Genomic DNA, 26,301 nt, shown 5'->3' with positions numbered 1-26,301 from the left:
GTCTTGGCTATTATAAATAGTGCTGCAATGAACATTGGGGTGCATAGTGCTGCAATGAACATTGGGGTGCATGTGTCTTTTTGAATTATGGTTCTCTCTGGGTATATGCCCAGTAGTGGGATTGCTGGGTCGTATGGTAGTTCTATTATTAGTTTTTTAAGGAACCTCCATACTGTTTTCCATAGTGGCTGTATCAATTTACATTCCCACCAATAGTGCAAGGGGGTTCCCTTTTCTCCACACACTCTCCAGCATTTATTGTTTGTAGATTTTTTGATGATGGCCATTCTGACCGGTGTGATGTGATAGTTCATTGTAGTTTTGATTTGCATTTCTCTAATAATTAGTGATGTTGAGCATCCTTTCATGTGTTTGTTGGCAATCTGTATATCTGCTTTGGAGAAATGTCTATTTAGGTCTTCTGCCCATTTTTTAATTGGGTTGTTTGTTTTTTTAATATTGAACTGCATGAGCTGCTTGTAAATTTTGGAGATTAATCCTTGTTGATTCGTTTGCAAATATTTTCTCACATTCTGAGGGTTGTCTTTTTGTCTTGTTTATAGTTTCCTTTGCTGTGCAAAATCTTTTTTAAGTTGCATTAGGTCTCATTTGTTTATTTTTGTTTTTATTTCCATTACTCTAGGAGGTGCATCAAAAAGGATCTTGGTGTGATTTATGTCAAAGGGTGTTCTGCCTATGTTTTCCTCTAAGAGTTTTATAGTGTCTGATCTTAAATTTAGGTCTCTAATCCATTTTAAGTATATTTTTGTGTGTGGTGTTAGGGAGTGTTCTAATTTCATTCTTTTACATGTAGCTGTCCAGTTTTCCCAGCACCACTTATCGAAGAGACTGTCTTTTCTCCATTGTATGTCCTTGACTCCTTTGTCATAGATTAATTGACCATAGGTGCATGGGTTTATCTTTCAGCTTTCTATCCTGTTCAATTGATCTGTGTTTCTGTTTTAGCGCCAGTACCATATTGTGTTGATTACTGTAGCTTTGTAGTATAGTCTGAAGTCAGGGAGTCTGATTCCTCCAGCTCTGTTTTTTTCCCTCAAGACTGCTTTGGCTATTCGGGGTCTTTTGTGTCTCCATCGAAATTTTAAGATTTTTTGTTCTAGTTCTGTAAAAAATGCCATTAGTAATTTGATAGGGATTGCATTCAATCTGTAGATTGCTTTGGGTAGTATAGTCATTTTCACACTCATTTTCAATCGTATGTGTCCCTAGGTCTGAAGTAGGTCGCTTGTAGACAGCATTTGTATGGGTCTCCATTTTGTATCCATGCAGCAAGCCTGTGTCCTTTGGTTGGAGCTTTTAATCCATTCACATTTAAGGTAATTATTTATATGTATGTTCCTATTATCATTTTCTTAATTGTTTTGGGTTTGTTTTCATAGTTCCTTTTCTTCTCTTGTGTTTCCCACTTAGAGAAGAAGTTCCTTTAGCATTTGTTGTACAGCTGGTTTGGTGGTGCTGAATTCTCTTAGCTTTTGCATGTCTGTAAAGCTTTTGATTTCTCCATCGAATCTGAATGAGATCCTTGCCGGGTAGAGTAATCTTGGTTGTAAGTTCTTCCCTTTCATCACTTTAAGTATATCATGCCACTCCCTTCTGGCTTGTAGTGTTTCTTCTGAGAAATCAGCTGTTAACCATATGGGAGTTCCCTTGTATGTCATTTGTCATTTTTACCTTGTTGCTTTTAATAATTTTTCTTTGTCTTTAATTTTTGTCAATTTGACTACTATGTCGTGTGGCATGTTTCTCTTCAGGTTTATCCTGTCTTGTACTCGCTGCGCTTCCTGGACTTGGGTGGCTATTTCCTTTCCCATGTTAGGGAAGTTTTCGACTATAATCTCTTCAAATATTTTCTCAGGTCCTTTCTCTCTCTCTCTTCTCCTTCTGAGACCCCTATAATGCGAATGTTTGTGCATTTAATTTTGTCCCAGAGGTCTCTTAGGCTGTCTTCATTTCTTTTCATTCTTTTTTCTTTATTCTGTTCTGTGGCAGTGAATTCCACCATTCTGACTTCCACGCCACTTATCCATTCTTCTGCCTCAGTTATTCTGCTATTAATTCCTTCTAGTGTAGTTTTCATTTCAGTTATTGTATTGTTCATGTGCTTGTTTGTTCTTTAATTCTTCTAGGTCTTTGTTAAACATTTCTTGCATCTTCTCGATCTTTGCCTCCATTCTTTTTCCGAGGTCCTGGATCATCTTCACTATCATTATTCTGAATTCTTTTTCTGGAAGGTTGCCCATCTCCACTTCATTTAGTTGTTTTTCTGGGGTTTTATCTTGTTCCTTCATCTGGTACATAGTCCTCTGCCTTTTCATCTTGTCTATCTTTCTGTGAATGTGGTTTTCGTTCCACAGGCTGCAGGATTGTAGTTCTTCTTGCTTCTGCTGTCTGCCCTCTGGTGATGAGGCTACCTAAGAGGCTTGTGCAAGCTTCCTGATGGGAGGGACTGGTGGTGGGTAGAGCCGGTGTTGCTCTGGTGGGCAGAGCTCAGTAAAACTTTAATCTACTTGTCCGCTGATATGTGGGACGGAGTTCCCTCCCTGTTGGTTGTTTGGCCTGAGGCGACCCAGCACTGAGGCCTACAGGCTCTTTGGTGGCACTAATGGTGGACTCCGGGAGGGCTCACGCCAAGAAGTACTTCCCAGAACTTCTGCTGCCAGTGTCCTTGTCCCCATGGTGAGCCACAGCCGCCCCCCACCTCTGCAGGAGACCCTTCAACACTAGCAGATTGGTCTGGTTCAGTCTCCCCTGGGGTCACTGCTCCTTCCCCTGGGTCCTGATGCGCACACTACTTTGTATGTGTCCTCCAAGAGTGGAGTCTCTGCTTTCCCCAGTCCTGTCGAAGTCCTACGATCAAATCCCACTAGCTGTCAAAGTCTGATTCTCTAGGAATTTTTCCTGTTGCCAGACCCCCAGGTTGGGAAGCCTGATGTGGGGCTCAGAACTTTCACTCCAGTGGGTGGACTTGTGTGGTATGAGTGTTCTCCAGTTTGTGAGTCACCCACCCAGCAGTTATGCGATTTGATTTTATTGTGATTGCACCCCTCCTACCATCTCACTGCAGCTTCTCCTTTGTCTTTGGACGTGGGGTATCTTTTTTGGTGAGTTCCAGTGTCTTCCTGTCAATGATTGTTCAGCAGTTAGTTGTGATTCTGGTGCTCTTCATGTTAGATTCTCTGCCATGCGTGATGTCTGGTGATTCTCTCAGTAAGTAATATCTTTATCCTCATTTTTACTAATGGTAGAAATTCAGGTTTAGTCATCAGAAAAAATAGCAAACCAAATCCATCAACATATTTAAAAAGTTATATGCCATGACCAAGTGGGATTAATATCTGAAAATCAATGAATATAATACATCATATTAATAGAATAATGGACAAAACATTATGATCATCTCAATAGACACTGGAAAAGCATTTGACAAAACACAGCACTCATCCGTGATCAAGACTCTTAACAAATTTGAAATGGAAGGGAGCTTCCTCAATTTGATAAAGGGTATCTGCAATAAAACCCTAAAGTTGAATACTTCCCCCTCTAAGATCAGAAACAAGGCAAGAATACCTCCCCTCACTTCTTTTCAATACAGTACTGGCAATTCTAGCCAGTGAAAGAAAGAAAGGGAAGGAGGAAGGGAGGGAGGGAGAGAGGAAGGCAGGGAGGAAGGAAGGAAGGAAGAATGGCATATTGGAAAGGAAGAAATGAAACTTCCTTTAATTACAGACAACACGATTCTGCATATAGAAAATCATAAGGGAGCTACAAAATACTATTAGAACTAATAATCAAGGTAGCAAGGTTTCAGGATACAAGATCAATATACAAAAACCAATTGTATTTTTCTATATAAGCAATGAACAAAATGGAAATAAAATTAAGAATACAATTGTGTTCAGAAAAGCTCAAAGATAATAAAATGCTTAAGAATATTAAATTAAAATTTAGCAAAGAGGAGCAAGACATACACAAAAAAATCACAAAACTCTGTTCAGGGAAATTAAAGATCTAAATAACTGGAGAAACATTTCATATTCATAAATTGAAAGACTCAAATATTGTCAAGATGTCGATTATGCCCCAAAATATCTATAGGGTCAGTGCAATTCCTATCGAATTCCCAGCAGGCTTTTTGTTTTTGTATGAACTGACATGCATCTCTTAAATTTATAAGGAAATGCAAAACACCTAGAATAGCCAAAATGATGTTGAAGAAAAAAATCAGAGGACTTTCACTTCCCAATTTCTAAATGTATTATAAAGCTGTAGTTATCAACACAGTGTGGTACTGGCATAATGTAGAGGTATAGGTCAATGGAACAGAACTAAGAGTTCAGAAATATATCTTTATATTTATAGTCAATTGATTTTTGACTAAGATGCCAGGAAAAGATAATCGGTTTAACAAATGGTGATGGGTCAGTTAGATATTCACATCCAAAAATGATGAACTTAGACCTCCACACCATACATAAAAATAACTCAAATGGATCATAGATGTAAGTGCAAAAACAACAAAACTTTTACAGTAAAACACAGGATAAAATCTTTGAGACCTTGGATTAGGCAAAACTTTCCTAGATACAATACTAAAAGCAAGGTCTATTAAAAACTTGATAAATTAGAGTTTATCTAAATTCAAAATTGTTGCACTTCAAAAGATGCCATTAAGAAAATGACAAGGCAAGCAACAGACTAGGAGAGAATATTTGCCGAATATGTAACAGATAAAAGGATTATACCCAGAATTTACAAAGGACTACTACAATTCAATAATAATACAACCAGGGGCTCCCCTGGTGGCGCAGTGGTTGAGAGCCCGCCTGCCGATGCAGGGAACGCGGTTTCGTGCCCTGGTCCGGGAGGATCTCACATGCCGCGGAGCGGCTGGGCCCGTGAGCCATGGCCACTGGGTCTGCACGTCCAGAGCCTGTGCTCCGCCACGGGAGAGACCACAGCAGTGAGAGGCCCACGTACTGCAAAAAAAAAAAAAAAAAAAAAAAAATACAACCGAAGAAAAAGTGGGCAAAGATATGAACAGATGTTTCACTAAAGAAGATACACATGAAAAGATGCCTAACATTACTAGGCATTAGAGAAACGGAAACTAAAACCACAAATGCCATGCTCATCTGAATGGCTGTAATAAATAAAATAGACAATAACAAATGTCAGCTCTAGGATGTAGAGAAAAGAGAACCCTTATACATTGCTGGTGGAAATGTAAATGGTACAGTCACTTTGGAAGACAGTTTGTGAGTCTCTCAAAAAGTTAAACATTAAATTACCATATCACCCAGCAATTCCACTGTTAGATATCTATCCAAGAGAAATAAAATCACATTTCTATGCAAAGACTTCTATGCAAGTGTTCATTGCAACATTATTCATTATTGCCCCAAACTGGAGACAAGCTACATGTCCATCAACTGGTGAAGGAACAGACAAAATGTGGTACATCCATATAGTGACATACTATTCAGCTCTAAAAAGGAACAAATTAATAGCACAGACTACATAATGGATGAACCCCATAAACATTATGCTACACGAAAGGAGCGAGACACAAGAGATTACATATTTATAATTCCATTTATATGAAATTGTCAGAAAAGGCAAATTTATAGATACAGAAAGTAGATTATTAGTTGCCTGGGGCTCAGGCTTGGAATGGGAATTAACTAAATGGGCACAAAGGATCTTACTAGCAGGATAAAAGTTTCTAAAATTGATTTATAGTGACTTGCACCACTCAGTAAAATTACTTAGGATCACTGAATTGAACACTTGAAATGGGTGAATTTTATGATGTGTAAAATATACCTCAATAAAATTGTTGCAAAAAAGAGGGCAGTGGTTAGGAGGAAAAGAAAAGATTATGGTGTAGAGAGATTAAATATTTGCTCAAGAACCACATGTTAGGAAATTGTGGAGGCGGGATTGCACCTAAACCCACGCAGTTAATATACATGAGTGCACAGCGGCCAATAAAGTTCATGTGACAAAAAAGCATCTAAAGCTTATAATAAAATCGTGTCAGGGAGTAGGTTACTTATTTATGTCCCCTTCAATTCAGCTCTCAAAATTCAATTTGTATGCCTCTTGGGTAGTCTCATTCCAATGGTGGGACATTTCTGATCTTCAGCCAGGGATCTCCACAGAAGTGTTTTTAAGAACCATTGCTGTCCTATGCACTAAAATGGGAGAAAAATTAATCTGTGTTTTTCAGACTCTGACCAGGGAGTGCCCACAGCAAGCTTTTCACAGCTTAGGAAAATCATTAGCCCTTGTGAGAAGAGATCCTTGAGGAATGGGCAAAGAGGAGGTTAGGGTGCACTGTCCCATTGTCTTTCTTTGGAGCACTGCTCTATCATATTTCTCTTCTTGTGGCTCTGTAGTAATTTTCCAAAGTGTGTCTAGTGTGAAACTCACAAAAAATAAAACCAAACTAGTATCATTTCATCTAACGAATTTGCCATGACAATACAGAAAACCTAAGGTTTGCAAAAGTCAGATTTCAACAGTTTATAAATAACTATGCCCAGTTGTTGCTCTGTGTGTGTGTGTGTGTGTGTGTGTGTTTGAACTGAATTTCCAAAGTATGCATGACAAACTGAAGTAAAAGAAAGGTACATGGCTAGGATAACATGGGAACCAAGTTGAGACAAGAATCTAAATTCTCTCTGCTATAAATTTAGAAGGAGGGAATTTACAACCTAAACAAGCGTGTTTGACTCCTACTCAGTGTGTCAGAGTGAGAACACTTCCATCAGGGCTTGAGGTGAGGCACAGTCGGTGACAACTTGGAGAACTGGGCACTCTCGTGCTCTGGATGGAAGGTAGTTTGGTAAAAGTGCCTCTGAGGACAATTTGGAAATACTTCTTGAAAAAACACATGGTGTTTGACCCTGTAATTTCACTGCTAGAAACTTTTACTATAGATGCACTTGAAAAATCACACCAAGATGTACTTGTAAGGATACACAGTACATCATAAAAAATCGAAAACAATTTGTATGCCCATTAATAGGAGAACATGTGAATAAATTATGGTAAATTCATGTTCTGATTATACAGCAATTTAAAAAAAATAAGGCAAATCTATATTCTCATATGAAAAGATTTTCAAGATATTATGAGATAAAGTGAGGGAAAGAAAATGTTTAGACTAAAATATGCATTACAGTACTGAACGCTTAGTGTACATAAAAACTATACAGTAAAAAAAGGATATATAAACACAACCACAAAAGGAAACATATTACACAAGTATGCTGGTATATGCATAAAATTTGTTTTGAAAATAAGATAACCAGTTATCTAAACAGTAAGATTGCATCATTTTATTTTTATATTTAAAAGGCCTAATAAATACAACAAAAATATTTCTACTTTGATATAACTAATATATTTTGTCTCCTTGTACTAGATCCCAGTGATCTAGTACACGGTATAGTGAATATAGACAACAATACTGTATTATAATCAATAAACTTGCTAAGAGATTAGAATTTAGTGATTCCAACCACTAAAAAAAAGGATCATTATATAACTCAACAAAGGTGCTAATTATCGCGATGGCAACCATATTACAATATATAAATGTGTCAGATTAACATGTTGTACACTTTAAATCTGCACGATGTTAGATGTCAAATATATTTCCATTAGAAAAAGAAAAAATGATCTATGTTGTCTCATCAGGAAAGGAACTAACACAGATGAATCAGCTTCTAATCTCTATAAATTACCTAGACTCGAGGTTTTCACCAAATATTCAATGTTCACAATTCCCTGATTGTTCTATAAATGTCTGCTTTTATTTTTTAGTTATTTTTTAAAATTTTATTTTTAATACAGCAGGTTCTTATTAGTTGTCTATTTTATACATATTAGTGTATATATGTCAATCCCAATATCCCAGTTCATCCCACCCCCCAAACCCCCGCTTTCCTCCCTTGGTGTCCATACGTTTGTTCTCTACATCTGTGTCTCTATTTCTGCCTTGCAAACCGGTTCATCTGTACCATTTTCCTAGATTCCACATATATGCGTTAATATATGATTAAATGTCTTCTTTTAAAAAGGAACTTTTATAGAATATTTGGGTCCTCTAAATGGATTCAAACAAGGTCCATACTTTGTCCTTGGTTTATGTGACTTTAAGATATTTTTTATTCTATAGCTTCCCTGACCAACTCTTCTTTTATTCCTAGTAATTTTTTGTTGAAGAAACCAAATCATTTTTGCTGTAGCCGTTCCACAGCCTGAATTTTGCTGTTTGCATTTCTGGCTCGTCTTTCTACATGTTTCACAACTCTCTGTATTTTGTGAAAATTGCTGGTTAGATCTTAAGGTTTGCTCAGATTCAGGTTCGATGCAGGGGGGACAGGCAGGACTACTTCACAGGTGGTGGGGTGTACTTTGAGCAGGAGGTAGATAATCAGTAGGTCTTTCTTTTCATGGTGAATGCCTCGATCTAAAAAGGCATCTGAATGCCTAGATCCAAAAAGTTCTTATGGGTTGTAATATTTGAATTCTATCATTTTTCCTTTGTATTTTAGCTGGAGTACTTTTATAAAGAGAAATTGGCTTTCAGCAATTATTTAGTTACTCTGAGGTACAGTTCATACAGAAAACGTAAAACAAATGCTGAAGTCTTTTATTTATCACTTTTCAAAATGATTTGTTGGTTTCCTAGAATCCTCCCAAAGCAATCAGTAAGTTTTTTTTTTTAAATCATAATGAAATCATGGGTTTGATGGGTTATCACCCTTATTGATGTCCATTCTTTGGCCAGTAGGAACATAGTCAAGTTGGATCATGTGTTTTTTTGACATGACCCTAGTAGGTTTTGATAGCTTTATGACTTTCTGATATGAAAAGATATTTCCTCCTCCAGACTGAGCGATAGAAGTGTCTGCTGCAATTGGATTGTCATTGTTACTAGGTCTTTTCAATGGCTAGAGCTAGGATTAGATACAGATATTTGATATAAGTATAGGTATAATATATATATATATATATATATGCATACACAAATGTAATTAAAGATAAATACACTATAAATTCATAATGATAGTTTCAATTTATATTCAAGACTGCAGTGACTCTTAATCTCATCACTATTTTTTTTTTTTTGCGGTACGCCGGCCTCTCCCGTTGCAGAGCACAGGCTCCAGACGCACAGGCTCAGCGGCCATGGCTCGTGGGCCCAGCCGCTCCGCGGCGTGTGGGATCTTCCCGGACTGGGGCACGAACCCGTGTCCCCTGCATCAGCAGGCGGACTCTTAACCACTGCGCCATCAGGGAAGCCCAATCTCATCACTATTATATCAGTAACTCCTTTCTTCCTTACTGAAAATCCTAGTTCTCAAAGATTTTGAGATCTCTCAAGTTTTTACCAAATTACCCTCCAATGCTGTTTGCTTTATCCATAATGGATGTAAAACACTTTCAGAATAGCAATATAAACATTACCTTCAACAATACCGTTACTGAAAACACTTTAAGATATAGCTATTCTTTTTTGTCATTAAGGTATAATTCCACAAATGATATAAAGTCATTGTTTGAAACTCACTTGAAATAGTACATTTCTGTGTGGTTATGCCTCAAACTGGATAGATACTTGGGTTCATTTGTTTTATTATACATTCCATTTGGGAGGATGGTTTTTAAATTTTCATTTTGTTTTAGAGTTATATAAAGTATTTCTGTATTTTATAAAATCAAAGCCAAATCGGCAAAACAAGGTATCTTGAGAAAAAATCTCCTATCCCTCTCTGTTTTCTTTAATACCACCATTTGTCTATTAATAACTTTTTAAAAAATATTTTTTGATTGTGGTAAAATATATATAACATAAGATTTACCATATTAACCACTTCAAGTGTACAATTCAATGCCACTAAGTACATTCACAATGTTGTATAATCATCACCACTACCTATTTCCGGAACTTTTTCTTCATCCCGAACAAGAACTCTACCCATTAAATAATACCTCCCTATTCTCCCTCTCCCCAACCCCTGGTAAACTCTGTTTCTATCTGTATGTATTTGTCTATTTTAGGCACCTCATGTAAGTGCAATTATACAACACTTGTCCTTTTGCATCAGGCTTATTTCACTTAGTATAATGTGTTCAAGGTTCATTCATGTAGCATGTATCAGAATTTCATTCCTTTTTAGGCTGAATAAGATTCTGCTCTATGCATATACCACATTTTGTTTTTCCATTCATCTGTTGACAGACATTTGGATTGTTTCTACTATTTGATTACTATGAATAACGCCACTATGAATATTAGTGTATAAGTATCTGTTTGAATCCCTTTCAATTATTTTAGTATATACTTAGGATAGGAATTGCTGGATTGCATGGTAATTCTATGTTTAACTTTTTTTTTTTTTTTTTTTTTTTTTGCGGTACGCGGGCCTCTCACCGCTGTGGGCTCTCCCGTTGCGGAGCACAGGCTCCGGACGTGCAGGCTCAGCGGCCATGGCTCACGGGCCCAGCCGCTCCGCGGCATGTGGGATCTTCCCGGACCGGGGCACGAACCTGGGTCCCCTGCATCGGCAGGTGAACTCTCAACCACTGCGCCACCAGGGAAGCCCTAGTTTTAGCTCTTATATTTAGGTCTGTTATCCATTTTGAGTTCATTTTTGTATAGTGTGAGGTAGGGGTCCAACTTCATTCTTTTGCATTTGGATATCGCATTGTCCCAGTACCATTTGTTGAAAAGACTTTTTTTGTTTTTTTTTTTTGCGGTACGCGGGCCTCTTCACTGTTGTGGCCTCTCCCGCTGCGGAGCACAGGCTCCGGACGCGCAGGCTCAACGGCCATGGCTCACGGGCCCAGCCGCTCCGCGGCATGTGGGATCTTCCCGGACCGGGACACGAACCCGTGTCCCCTGCATCGGCAGGCGGACTGTCAGCCACTGCGCCACCAGGGAAGCCCTGAAAAGACTTTTTACCCATTGAATTGTCTTGGCATACTGGTCAAAAGTCAATTGATCATAAATGGAGGGTTTGTTTTCAGACTCTCAATTCAGCTTCATACCCATCGTTACGCCAGTACTACACTGTCTTGATTAATGTAGCTTTGGATTAAGTTTTGAAACCATGTGTGAGCCCTCCAACCTTGTTTTTTTCCAAGACTGTTTTAGCTATTCCCTTGAATTTCTTGAGTTTCAGATCCCTTAAAGTTATATATGAATTTTAAGATCAGCTTGCCATTTTTTTTCAAAGAATCTAGCTGAGATTTTGATAGGCATTTTGTAGAAGCTGTAGATCAATTGAGGCTACATTGCTTTTCCCACTTAACAGTATATTCTGGACAGTAGACCATAAAAGTATATAAAGATACTTCTCATTCTCTCTTTCAGCTGTGTAGTGCTGCATTTTATGGGTGTCACTTGTTTACTCAACCTGTTCCCTACTGAAGGACATTCAGGTTGTTTCCAGCCTTTTGCTATTACTGATACTGCAATAGTGAAAAACTTTTTGCATCTGGCTTTTTGTATTTTGGCCAGAACTACTTTGAGATAGATTCCTAGAAGTGGGTTTGCTGAGATAAAGTTTGTTCAAACAAAGGATAAAGGAATATGTAATTTTAGACTCTGTATTGCCAAATTATCTCCATAGAGGGTGTATCATTTTGAATCCCCACCAGGAATTTATGAGAGTACCTATTTCCCCATATTCTCTCTCTAGAATATGTTGTCAAATTTCCAGAAGTTTCCATCTTCAGAAAAACCCAGCAGTAGAGTAAGATTCGTAACTTACAAAGTGCGTTTTCTCTGTCTCATAAGTAGCCTTATAATGTTCTGAAAGGGAAGAAACACACCTTAAATGCCCTCATCAAAACACACATAGATGACCTCATCCACCCTTGTGTATTTTGTGTGTACAGGATATCCAGGTTCAAAACCCATGTATCTAAAATTCATAAACATGTAAAATTTAGAGCTTACACAGATCTTTTTGGCAATGGATAGAATGGATTTGAGGAACCCACCCTATAATAGTTATGATAAATGTTCATTAAAACTTCCTTTTTAGCCAGAAGCAGCTTTTATGTACATCTCACAAGACATAAAGACTCTGTCTGAGTTCATTTCTCCTTTACGTTAGTCTTTCCTGACCTCTTCTTGCCAAACATAAATTAGATGTTACCCCTCTTTGCCCTTCCACAGCACCCAGCCATTTCTCTGTTACAGAACACTCCAGGAACCTAGCTATAGATGGTTGCAATGTATTGTATTGTATCATAACCATTAGGCTTCTTTTTGCCTGAATTCCTCATTTGACTGAACACTTTGAGGAATCTGTGCTTTGCTCATCTCCATCCATCAGCAACCCAGCACATATCATTAGCTTGATACATAATGAACACTTGTTTATTCAGTGGCCATTTTACAACTATTTATTGTATATTTATCATACAGGTGATGAGGCTAAAAGACTAAACCAAGGAACATAGTTTCCTTCATCTTAAACCTAATCATCTATACAACATAAATATATGTAGTTATAAAATGTGGTAAGGGCTTTGAAGGAAAAGTGCAGGATACTGTGCTAGAAACTAACGGAAGGACCTAATTTTGATTGCAGGGGATCATAAAAGCCTCAGAGACAGTAATACACATACCTACTTGCCTGATTCAAACCATAACCTATAGCCTCCAATAAAATGAACAAAAATCCATAATTTACTCAATGAAAAAGATTGTGGATGATTTTTAAATGTCACACCTAACAGGTTGCAGATTATTTTCCTGATGTTCTGATGTAATAGCTGATTTCCTCCAGCTCTGACCTTTCTCTGGGCAGAGCTTTAAATGCTATTTTGTGATCTGTCAGCTCATCTGTGCTGGCTCTGGAGATGTATTTATGAAGCTTCTCTGGGGAAAATATCACTATTATTATCTTCTACAGATTCTCTTGAGATAGTTACCTCAGAGAATAATATAGCCAGTAAACAGGCAAAGGGGAATAACAACATCTTGTCACCCATATAAAAAGAAAAGCCAAGCCCCAAGCTCAGATGATAATGAGGAACAATTAGATCAGACTCTTACCCATAGAATTTATCAGGGGTCCAGAGAAAAAAATGTTAGAAGTTAACACTTTTTGTGCTTCTGGAGAACTGTAGACTTCCAGCAGAGAGACAATCCAAGGGGATGAGTTTGGGTCACTGATGGATCACAAATTACCACTTGTGATTCAGAGAGTGGCTGGGCAGGTCCTGGCTGGGCTGAGAGGGTTCCAGGACATGCTGAGTCATACATTTTGATTGGTCATTTCTCCAGAGTGGATGAAGTGGACAGAGGGCAAGTTCATCTGGCTCATGGTATCATCTACCCCTCTGCCTCTCTAGCCAGAAAAGCAATTTATTTCCTTACTGACCTAGCTGCCCCTGTCTCAGAATTCCAGGGCAGGCAGAGGACTTCCCAGTGCTGCTACCAACTACAGAGATTCTTACTTTGCCCTCCGTGCCCTTCTCCTATTCTCTCATTTGTAATGCATCCCACTTCTGATTACCTGACTAGTGTTTATAGTCCAACTAGATCAATTGCATCTTCAGAAATGTTTTGATCTTTCCTGTCTCTGCTCCCATCTCATGAGGCTTTCCATGCAACTCTAGTTCTGATATCCAGCCCTTGGAACTCTACCAGGGAAGCAGGAGTAGGCATAATGTTTTTTTTTTTTTAATCTCAAACTGAAATATATTAAGCTGCAAGTGGTGATTTTGTTTCTCTAAAACATCATAACTCATCACACTAAAAGGCTCCTGAAATTTTTTAAAATTGATTTTGCAGTGTATAATTTTTTAAAGTTCAGTTTCAGAGTTTTGGAAGTAATGATACATGTATAAGCAACATTAAAATAAAATATAAGTTAACACTAAGTGTTTTAAAGAATTTGGGGGTGGGATGTAGAATCTAGATGTGCCATGACTTTCTGGTTTTGTAGTTTGGCAAGGAGTCAAACCTCTCATCTACAGCTTACTCATACTTATAAGGGGACAAATACTCTTCCTATTTTATAGGAACTAGTATTTGAAGATGTATGAGATAATGCATGTAATATTTTAGCATAACACCTCAAAAATATTAACTGTCTTAGACTTCACGAATGTATGATTTCCTTAAGTTTCCCCCAGGAGTCTACTTCTTGAGTCTACTCCCTCAAATATATTTTTCAATTCATCAAATTCTGTCATAGTGAAGATACCTCTCCCAGCTACACTCCAATCCTGATTAAACACACCTATATGCTTTAAAACAGCAACAGAAAACAAACTAATATCCATTAAGTGCACCCTCAGGAGAAAAAACACAAACAGTGCTGACTGGATTCACTTACATTTTTAACCACAAGTCTCAAATAGATATTAAGAAAGTCCTAATTCTCTATTGATTTTATACTTTCAGTCACTTAGCTTTTCTCCTCAACATTTCCTATACTGGGCCCATTCCTCATTCTCAATTGGTAACTCATGTGTCACAGAGGCAATGGCATGAGAACTACTTCATCTGCCCAGCGATAAATCCACCACTTTAGGAATATATACAGTTACGTACTCTGCCTTCTGTCCTAGTACAGTGAAAGAAGTGCCCTGGCTTCTCCCTAAGGCCAGCACACTTAGCTGTGCCCTGAATCACATCCATCTCTCCACATTCAGCAGCTTGCTCTAGCTATCTTCCCTTTTCTATCCTACATTACCAGGTCCTTCCTCTTGATGGGCTCATACTCTGCATTCAAACTTGTTTATGCACATTTGAAAAAAAAATATACATGGTATACATAATAAAAGTTGATAAATAAAAATAATATATAAAAATAAATACTTAAAAATGTGTTATAGTGTCTAGTGATATATACAAAAGGATAATAGAACACGACCAACTAGGGTTTATTTTAGGATCAAGGTTGTTTTAAGATCTGCAGATCAATTAATTTACTTCACCACATAATAGAAATGATCTTGATAAAACAAAAACACATTTGACAAAATTTAATACCCGTTCATGATCAAAACTTCTAGCAAACTAGGACTGGAAGCAAACTTTCTTATTGTGATCATGGATATCTACGAAGAGCTTACAGCAAACATACGAAATCTTGAAATCCCTAAAACCTTCCCCATGAAATCAGGACAAACACATAAGGATGTCCGCTATATTCGACATTGTTCTCGATGCAAATACAATGGGCATGAAAGTAAAAGGTAAGAAGATGGGAAAGGAAGAACTAATAATGTCACTGTTAGTTAATGACATGATCGTAAATATTGAAGATCCAAAAAAATCTACAGGCCTACTGGTAGAAAGAATAAGAGAATTTCACAAGGTCATTGGACATAAAATCAATATTGAAAATCAATTGTATTTTGGTAAACAAGCAACAAACTACTAGAAAATTACATTTTGATAAACAATTACTATTTATAATAATTTAAAAACACTAAATACCTAGAAATAAATCTAAAGACAAATATGCTAGAACTCTACACTAAAAACTGAAACTAAAGACAGAAATTAAGGGATACCGTAATTATGTGTGTGTGTATTTGATAAATTGGAAGGTTTAATAGCTTTCAAATATTTTAATTCTCCCTGGACTAGTCTATAAATTCAATGTAACCCAATATAAATAACAGCAGCTTTAAAATACAAGTTGACAAGCTGATTATGAAATTTACATGGAATTGAAAAGGTCCAACTATAATGAAGATAATCAAGAAGGAGCATTATGGGTTTTTGGGGGTTTTTTTTTGCAGTACGCGGGCCTCTCACTGCTGTGGCCCCTCCCGTCACGGAGCAACAGGCTCTGGACGCACAGGCTCAGCGGCCATGGCTCACGGGCACAGCCACTCCACGGCACGTGGGATCTTCCCAGACCGGGGCACGAACCCGTGTCCCCTGCATCGGCAGGCGGACTCTCAACCACTGCGCCACCAGGGAAGCCCAAGAAGGAGCATTATTTTACTGAATTCTTTTACCAGTCTGAAACTGTAGTCCTTAGGGTAGTGTGATAAATGTGTCAAGGTACACAAGTAGATCAATAGAACAAAGTCTGGAAACCCACATGTATATGATGACTAATAACAAATGTGTTACTGTGATGCAGGAAGGAAAACATAAAAGCTCCAATAAATGGGGTTGGGTTAATTAGATAGCCATATGGGGAAAGAAAGTGAATCTTGGTCCTAGAATATAGATCTAAATGTAAAAGCTAAAACAACAAAGCTTCTAGGAAACAGGATAGATATTTTCACATTGGTATGGGCAAAGATTACCTAAACATGACACAGAAAGCACTACCCATAAAGGAAAAGGTTGATAAATTATACCACATTTAAATTCAAGCTTTAATGATTATTTTAGAAAACATCATTAGAGAGTGAAAAGGTAAGTCACAGATTGGGCAAATAATTTACATCCTCAAAAAGACTTGTTTACAGAATATATAAAGAACTTCTATGGATCAATGAGAAAAAGAGGCAAACCATAAAAAGATGGACCAAAAACTCAAGCACTTCTCAAGAGCAGATTCCCAATGGCCAATAAGCATATAAAAATGTTCCCAAACTCTAAGTCACCAGGGAAACTCAATATGAAACCAAATGAGATACAATTAACACATTTACTGGAACACCTATATATAAAGAAACTGACAATACCAAGTGTTGGTGAGGTTTTAGAGTAACTTGAATTCTCACATCTTGCTGATGTGAATATAAATTGGTACAACTTATTCGGAAAACTGTTTGCCAGGTAAACCTACATAAATCTTAGGATCCAGTGATTTCATTCCTAGGTTTATTGCCCCCAAATGTGTGTACTTTTGTTTACCAAAAGATACAAAGAAGAATGTTAACAGCAGGACTATTTGTAAAAGTTTCAAACTGGAAACAACCCAAACATCCATCAGTAATAAGATGTATATACACACACTACTGTATATAAAATAGATAACCAACAAGGACCCACTGTAGAGCACAGGGAACTATTACTCAGTATTTTGTAATAACCTATAAGGGAAAAGAATCTGAAAAAGGATATATATAACACAACACTGTATATCACCTATACTTCAATTAAAAACTATGTTGCAGTGCTTCCCTGGTGGCGTGGTGGTTGGGAGTCCGCCTGCCGATGCAGGGGATGCGGGTTCGTGCCCCGGTCCGGGAAGATCCCACATGCCATGGAACGGCTAGGTGAGCCTGCGCGTCCGGAGCCTGTGCTCCGCGACGGGAGAGGCCACAACAGTGAGAGGCCCGCAAACCGCAAAAAAAAAAAAAATTGTGTTGCATAATAAAAAATAGTAAGATGTATAAATAAGTCATGGGATATTCATACAGTGGACTATGATAGGGAAATGACAATACACTATTGCTGCTTGTGACAACATGGATTAATCTCAAAACACAAAACCACTTTGCACTCCACCCTCGAAAAAGAAAATTACTCAGTCCCATGCTCTGATCAAGCCACTCCCTTCCACCTTTTGTCCAGCCATTTGGAGTTGGCTCATATCAAGGTCACCACATCTATCCCTTCCCAAGTCAGTGGGCAGTTGTCTCCTTATTCTTGACTTCTCTGCAGCACTTGAAATGGTTTACATGCCTTCTTTTCTGAAACACTTTCCTTTCTTGATTCTAGGATTCTCTCCTGATTTACCCCTAGCTTGTTGGCTAGGTTCCTGGGAGTACCTTCTTTGTCTAGTTCCCTGAGTCTTCCTCCTCTGTCAGAACTACTGTATTAAATGCTCTAGGTCTTGAGTCCTCAGCCCTTTTCTTTTATGTCATCTCTCTCCAAAGGTGCTTCCTTCAAGTCTCTGATTTAAAGAGCACCTATAAGCCAATGATTCCCATATTCATGTTTTGTGGGACTTCTCCTTTGACTCTGGATTTCTCTTCTGAGCACCAGACTCAATGCCTATTCAACAGCATGACTAAGATACAGCTCAAAGTTAACAGAGAGTTCTTGTTAATTAAAGAGAGTTCTTGATTTTGACAATGAATCTGCTCCTCTTCAGTGACTGACACAATTATTCACCAAGTTTTTCCGGCCAACAATCTGGGAGTCATTATCTGTTTCACTCTTTCTTCTAGCGAAGGGGTAAGCATGTTTCTGAGCAAGGCCAGTTGGATTCCCTCCCAGGACTTTGAATGTTGAGTCCGTGATGCAAGGTTAGAAAATTGGCTGGAGCTGATTCATCCCAGCTGAGATACCCTGCATGCAGGCAGCCCGGAGAAGCTGGAAAAGGTAAGGAAGTAAGTCCTCCACCCTAGAGCCTTCAGAAGGAACACAGCCCTGTGGTAGCTTGGTTTTAGCTCAGGAAGACTGATTTTGCACTTCTGTCCATTACTTCCTGCTATCTAGAGTCCCAGAACTGCCTTTGTCCCTCACCCTCCTGAGACCTACTTCTTCAAGCTTTACTTCTGATACTGTGTAAGCTACCACATGTTCTTCCAATGAATTTCTAAGGAATCCTTTGTGATATTGAGGAATAAATGAATAAGTCTGCATTATAAAGATCCAGTTCCTTGGCCATTAGCCCAACAGTCAGTCAGTCAACAACTATATGGAACAAGTACTATGTATTGGCCACACAATAACACTGTTGTCTGCCAAGTTCTTCTTCAGGGACTGCTTCCTTCTTCCCCAACTATCCAGGTTCATCAGGGACAACTTCTTCCTATGACAACACTGGATAATTCAGGATAATCGCCCCTTCTCAAGATCCTTAATTTAATCGCATCTCTTCCTAAGTTAACAAAGCTGACACTGGTTAAAGTAGTAAGGAGAGAGTTTAGTCCGTAATATCCTACTACAATAGAAAGAGTCCACATGTATATGTATAACTGATTCACTTTGCTATAAAGCAGAAACTAACACACCATTGTAAAGCAATTATACTCTAATAAAGCTGTAAAAAAAAAAAAAGGAAGAGTCCAGTTGTGAACTGAACTCAACTTTGATTTGTTGAATAGGGAATAGAGAGGGTGGTGAGCAGGGGCTCAGAAGAGCCAGCAAAGTGAAAACTTACAAAAACTGGGAAGGTGGGGTTGGTCCGCGTGAATCCCACCTGGTTTGTTAACTGACGCCGTGTATGGAAATTGGGCTCCTCCCCTTCCGCAGTGGCTGGGAGACAGGGGCCCTGTCTTCAGGTGTTCGCGGAGCAAACAGTAAATTTTTCTCCAGCCTTGAGTTTTCTCAGGCAAGCACTGTAAGTGGGCTAGGGTCATCCTAGGATGAGGCCTTGAGCTGTTAAAAAGGATGTTAGTGTTTTGTTCAAGTCTTTATTGGGTAGGGTTGAGGCCTAGCTGAGAAGAGGGCCCAGTGGAGAGTGGCTAGAGCTTGGGCAAGAATCATCATCACCAGGTGGGCCCAATGCAATCACAGAAGTCCTTAAAAGATGGAAGAGGAAGGCAGAAGGTCAGAGAGAGGTTTGAAGATGGAAGAAGGAGCCATCAACCGAGGCATGCAGGCAGCCCGGAGAAGCTGGAAAAGGTAAGGAAGTAAGTCCTCCCCCCTAGAGCCTTCAGAAGGAACATAGCCCTGTGATAGCTTGGTTTTAGCTCAGGAAGACTGATTTTGCACTTCTGACCTCCAGAATTGTAATATAATACATCTGTGTTTTGAAAAAAATTTTCCATATTATTTTAATGAGGGAAAATTATAGTGAAAAGCACAGATATTAAGTATAAAATGTAATGAATTTTTACAAATATATACTCTCCTGTGAGCAACGCCACAATAAAGATAATGGAATCTTTCAATTACTCCCTAAGTTTTCCACATGCAACCTTCTAGTTAATCTGTACATTCCATAGGTAATCATTGTTCTGATTAGTTTTGCCTGTGAAGTTTCAGTGCAAATAACCATGCAGGGCAAAAGGAAAATAATGTTTTCATTATATTACGAAAATAGCTTTAACCTCAGCTACTTCAATTCCTGTTGTTTTAAACCACTAAGTTGGTGGTAATTTGTTGTTGTTGTTTGGTGTGTGCGGTAATTTGTTAAAGCAGCAATAGGAAACTATTACAACAGTTATTTTGAGTGACGATATATGGGTATTTGTTATTTTCATTAGAACACTCTGTAGTTCCTTATTTTATATCAAGACATTTATTTTAGATTCAAAGAAATTGTTTGAGTTAAAATTTTAGAACAAAAGACTTTCTAATGCCCAAGCCAGCTGAAGTTCAGGTGCATCTGTCCACCTAAGAGTCTTTAGAATCGTCTCTGGCTATGGGGGCGGGGGGGTCATGTCCTTTCTGGGAGGGGCCTCAGAGTTGTTTGTTTAAAGCCATCATTTATTAAATGTCTACTGTGTTTGAGATGCTTTATATACATGTTCTTATTCGTATCAGTACCTTCCGCTATGGCTATTGCTCTTACTCCCAATTATAGATGAGGAAACCAAGAAAAACACATAATGTAACTTGCTTCATTTACACAGTTAGCAAGTGGCGAAACAGGGATTCAAACTCGGGTCCCTCTGACCTCAGGGCCTACAAAGAATCTGGAATGGGCATGATTATATGGGGCTGTTTGTGAGTGTGCAAGAGGTGGCAGAGGTACGATGGGCAAAGAGCAAAAAACCAGGAGCCAGAAGACTAGTCCCGCTGCTAATTCACTTCGTTTGTTCATTCATTCATTCAACATACATTTATTGAGCCCTTTCTGTGACCTGGGCACTATTGTAGGAGCTGGAGAGTGAGGCAGTAAACAAAAGATACTAACATATCTGCGTCATGGACTTTGTATTTTGGTGGGGTATGGAGAGAGATCAACAAAATAAATTGCATTTCTGTACGTATTTTGTAACAGAGTCTCACAAGACATCTGTGGGGGAGGGTAGAGGATAGCAGGAAGAGCAAGGTCTTTGAAATCAGGATTCCTGGGTTTGGGTCCTGGCTGTGTGACTCTGGGGAAATGGTGTAACCTCTCTGAGCCTCAGTTTCTTCAGGTGTAAAATGGGAAGAATAATCCCCATCCACGTAGGTTGTTGGGATGAATACATGAGAACATATATGTAAAACCCAAAGTAATAGCAGCTATTATGGTTGATGCTGGGACTCTGAAGGCTACCCTGAGTTCTCAAAGGTCTCTGATTGCGTGAAGAGGTGCTGGCACTCTGAGTCACAGATGATTGAGGTTGCTTCCAGGGAACTCATTTATGTGACTGTGTTGAGCTATCTCACGGGGCTCCCTTTTCGCACTCCCAGTACCCATGGTCCTTTTCATTTAACACAGACAGTCGCATCTCCTCATTTCCTGAAATCACACGAGGACTCTTGGGGTTCACGGGACGGGAGGAACGGGAGACAAGGGTGAGGAGAGCTCGGAGCCCTGAGTGGCTGTGCGCAGCTGCAGGCTTAATCTCAGTGAACAAAAGACACTTGGGGATCGGCTGTGCTGGGCAGGACTCAGGCGATTGTTTTGCGGGCTGTGGGTTGCCAGGGCTTTGTTTAGAGGCCCTCAGGGAGGGGCTCGCAGGGAGATTGTATTTGCTTTTCTTGGATGTCAGCCCTGTCCGGCAGCCTTCACTTTATAACAAGGCCTTTATCTGGTAACTGTGTTCTGAGTCGAGCCAGGTCTGGAGAGGTCTGGAGAGGCTGAATTTTAATTCAGAAGTTTCTTCCACCCTTAACACTGATGCTCCCAGACTAGTGACCTTCCTTCCCTGAAAACCCTCAAAACATACCACCCACACCCCTCTTTCTACTTAGTTCCTTCATGCACTTCTCATAGTTGATATATTCACGCGCTATTTGTGCTCAGTACTGCGTCCCCACGATACGGGCCTCTGTTACAATTAGGGTCCCCAGGTTGAGCAAATAAAAATACAACATGCCCACAAATTAGAAATTCACATAATGAGTAATTTTTACTTAAAATATGTCCTGTGTGATCCTTGGGACATATACTAGAAGTTATTGGTTATTTATCTGAAATTCAAATCTAATTATGCATCCTGTATTTTATCTGGCAACCCTGATTATAAACCGTGATGCTCCGGAAATATATACACGAATGAAGGAATGAATGGCACTCATGCGTAATCAGATGCAGACATTTTACTGGAAAGTCCACATTGTTAGGAGTGGTTTCAAAGTGATAGGATTATTGGAGAATTTTCAGTTCTCTATGTGATTTTCTGTTTTTCAACTTGCAATGAGCAGAAAAGTTTTCAAAGACACATGTGTCTGTGTTTATACCAATATAGTCATAAACCAACTTCTTAACATTAGTGTAAAACCTGCTTGAAAGAGAAACAATTTGTGTTTTCCTTCATCCTGAAAACCAGAATTTTCTGAACACATCCCCAGAGGACATTTTGAGCATCCCTGAGAAGATTATTATTAAAAGCAATATTGGCAGGCCAGCACAACATATCAGCAAAAGAGAGTACATGAATGGGTACAGAAGTACATGAGTGTCTAAAAAATGTTGCTATTATTTTGTTAATCATACAATGCTTCTTAAGAAAATCGGCTCCTGAAGTTTTGGGGATATAAAGCTCAGTCTAGTTAAACCCAGGATAGAAAAATCTAGATTCAATTGTACATAATACACAGGGAATCTTTCCTTTGATTTGCAGAATGCAGGTGGAAGACAAAACAAACATAAGCTCTTACAGGGAATGAGTTGAAGACTCTTCCCCCCTTCCTTCACCACACACAGCTTGCCAGGATGCCTTGGGACCAAGCACCCTTCAGATTTGTCTTTTGGAGTTCCACACTGGCCACCAGTGATGGGCACTTGAGAATGCTATGCCTTAATGGAGCAAGGAAATTAAGAGCTACCGTTTGTAAGATGCTTACTATGTGCTGGGCACCGGGCAGAGCACTTGAGCATACTTCACTCATAGAAACAACCCAAATTACACACATTAAGCGTATCTTATAACAATGGGACTTAAAAATGATAAAGTAAATTACTCACAGCCACATCTCCTGAAGCACTGCAAGGTGCTTAATAGTTGTGGAAAGATCACTTATATTTACTATGCTGTACTGAGTAAGGCAGAAAGCATTTATTAGAAGGAGAAAAGATGCTGAAGTCTGAAGACTTTTATCTCAAGGTTTGAAAGACAAAGAGGTTTCTGCCGTACCTTTGGGAATGTCCCTTATCAGTTTCCAGTTCTGAATGTGGTATTAGAATCATGGGGGTGGAGCTGTCTCTTCTCTCTCTTCTATCATGTTAATGGTGCCCAGGATTCTACTGTAAGATTCAGTGTCAGAAGTGAGAAGAAGGGTAGAATAGGATATATGTCCTGTTATTGCCAAGTCAGGATGCACAGACAAGAGAATGATGTCTGGAGTGAAACCAAGCGAGCAAGTAGCAAAATTATACTCTTTGGCCAGCTTAAAGTCTCACAACACTCATGTTATTAAAAAAAAAAAAAAAGGGAATAGAATGAAATCAACGTGGCCTACTCAGGGATGACAGACAAGCATGAGAGGGCAAAATGGTAAACGTGCCCTTACAAAGGTTTCCTGGTCTTAAAAGAAGAAAATTAGTTGGTTGAACTTTTGAAGGAGAACAGTGTGAGTTTGAACAAAGGGAAGATCATCATTGTGGAGAGAGGGAAAAAAAAGGCAATTTGATGATTGCTAAGGACGGGGAAGAAAGAGCTGCATCCATTTAACTCTTTACATGGCAGCATTGTGAATAGGCCATTGTAAAATACTGATTAAATACACCAAGGCTGGGCCAAAATGAGCTTCCCCATGTCTGAAGAGTGCATAAACTCTAACACACCTATTGCCAAGTCACACAGAACCATCTTCTTTTCAACTGTGGCATAGAGTCTTCAAGCAAATTGTGTATTAAGTGAACTGTATAAATTAAAGATGGAGGGAGACAGGTTTTCTGCACTGATTCCTCTAGAGAATCTCCCTAAACACACAGTGACATTTCGATGATTTTTCCATTAGTATTCTCTGAATAGAGATCTCTTTTTTTTTTTTCCCCCTTTGCTAGTAAGTAAGAACTGCTTGGTATACATATTTAAATAACAGTCATACTGAATTAGCTTTAAGAACTGGCTCTTAACATAATGGATGCATTAAAATGTAGAGCAAAATGAGCCAGCCACATAAAGACCTCCATGGGTAAGAAGAGAGCCGGAAGTAGTAGATAATGCAAGCTTCTCCGCTAGCTTCTAAGGCTTGGATTATGATAATGGCTTTGAGAGCAGATCAGTCATTTAATGTCTAGCTACTGACATAAATTAGCTCCGGTTGTGTTAAAGTCTATTTGGTGAGAAAGGCAGCACCCATCCTTTTCCAACTCACAGGTATATATGTGGCTGCTTAAGAAGTATGCTGCAAGGAAAAAAGGTTGATTGCCAATCACTTTAAGAAGAAAGTGTTTTGTACAAGTCCTAACAGTCAACCTCATCTCTGCCAGTGATGCCGTACTTTGCACTCCAAGTCCCTGCCCCACGAGTAAGGGGGAAAAAGACCTAATGAGTGAGAAGACATCTGAACTCATTCCTTGCCAGCCTATTGAATGACAATGCTTTAAAAAAAATACTGACCTCAAGGACAAGGGGAAATATGGCAACTGAACTGAGCAGTATTTACTGGTGATAATATAACATTTTTGTTTCTTTATAAAGTCAAAGAAGCCAAGGTGAACGAAAGTCCCGAGGAAGATCCCAATGAGCGTTTTGCCAATGCACACATAGAAATCAGGATGTGTTTATGTAAGAGGATGTGGGGGTGAAGGTAGGAGTGTCCCATTCAGAGGTCCAAGAAAACCACTTACCACAAATTAACCAGGAAAGGATGCTCCAGCCCCTGCATGATCTGGAGCTCCTTGAAGACATTCCTCACTTCATTGCGCTCCACACACTTCTGTTTGTTCATGTACTTCATCGCATACATCTTCTTGGTATCATTCTTCTGTACGATGCAGACCTAATGGTGCCAACCAGAGTGAGAAAGTGATCAGGGAGATGATGGATCATGGGAATGAGACCGAACAAGACCTTTTATCACAGCATGGAGGCCCCATCACTTGCAAATTCTCTGATGTTAAAGTTGCCACTTAGCTCTGATTTCAGAGTAAAAAATTTCACTTTCTTCCCCTGTACCAAGTCAATTTCTAAATCTCTGCCTTCTCAAATGAGTTTGCCTGTTTTTGCTTTTGGGGATTTTGCATTTTGGGGAAAATAGCTGCCTCCATGTCAGGAATCTTCCAATAACTAACAGCATCCGTATTCTGCTTTTTAGTGACCAAAATAGGCATGACTAAACTGTCAAGATGAACAATATTGTGTGAGAATTTCTGTTGACAGCCATAGGTGATACAACCAAAAAGGACTTGAAGCATGGGGATAAACACGAAGCGTGATGTGCATGTTTGTGAAACTCTTTTAGAAGTTCATATAATGCCTGATAAAGTCGAGAGCAGATGATTCTAAAATGCAAGTTCACTATGAAATATGAGGTATTCTGTTAATGTTTCCACAAGACACAATAGTAATCAGGATATGAATCTAGAAGATTCTTACAAAGAATTGGACTGAATGTGTATGAATTTTATGGTAGGATTTTTGTGGTAGGTTTTTAAAAATAAAACTGTGGTACAATTGGGGAAAACAGAAATCAGGTGGCTTCTTTCCCACATGAAAAGATTTAATTCTTATACTGACAAGACAACTGTTACTGAATGTACTGGTACAACTTGCAAATGATTATGAAATCTTACTCTCCCCATTAGTGTAGAGAAAGCCTCCAACTCTAGTGAGTAAACTGATTTGACTTTGAGATAATTCTGAGATCATACATGTTCATTATGCAGCTGCCTGTCTCATACTTTGCTCAAACTGTGGTAATAATTTTATAAAAACCCATTATGAAAACATCTCTGAATTATCATTTACTGTGGTCCCAGTAACTAATCTGAACCTTCTTGGGCTCTCTGTTCTCTGAGCTACATACCCCATTATTGGTTAATCATTTTGGTTCTCACCTTCCCAAAACTGCCTTTTCCAATGGCTCTTAAAATTTCAAAGTGGTCAAAGTTGACTGGAAAACAAACAAAAAGAACATCATGAGTGATTCACGTGCTCTTTTAGTAGCTAATGAATAATATATAAAGATTGAACTAAACCTAAGTACTTTATTTAAAACAACATTCCTTAACATGACCATTCATTCATCCAATAGACATTTCTTTAACACTTAATCACATTGCTTAGTACTGGGGGATATAGTAGTAATAGAGTAGAAATAAAATCTCT

At 38.8% G+C, this 26,301-nt stretch overlaps 1 protein-coding gene across 1 annotated transcript in view; it reads right to left on the bottom strand.

The window, feature by feature from the left end:
- The window catches only part of STK32A (serine/threonine kinase 32A), an 83,703-nt gene extending 57,625 nt beyond the window's left edge, over positions 1-26,078 (bottom strand). Inside the window, exons 1-2 of the mRNA XM_065874062.1 lie at positions 26,031-26,078; positions 24,822-24,973 (exon numbers count right to left, since the gene is read on the bottom strand). Coding sequence (XP_065730134.1) covers positions 24,822-24,940 — 119 coding nt within the window. The 5' untranslated portion in view covers positions 24,941-24,973; positions 26,031-26,078. The remainder of the gene's footprint in view (positions 1-24,821; positions 24,974-26,030) is intronic.
- Between the last annotated feature and the right edge of the window lie 223 nt (positions 26,079-26,301).

The sequence above is a fragment of the Phocoena phocoena genome, chromosome 3, assembly GCF_963924675.1.
Source record: "Phocoena phocoena chromosome 3, mPhoPho1.1, whole genome shotgun sequence".
NCBI lineage: Eukaryota > Metazoa > Chordata > Mammalia > Artiodactyla > Phocoenidae > Phocoena > Phocoena phocoena.
This window is presented reverse-complemented; position numbering and strand designations above follow the sequence as displayed.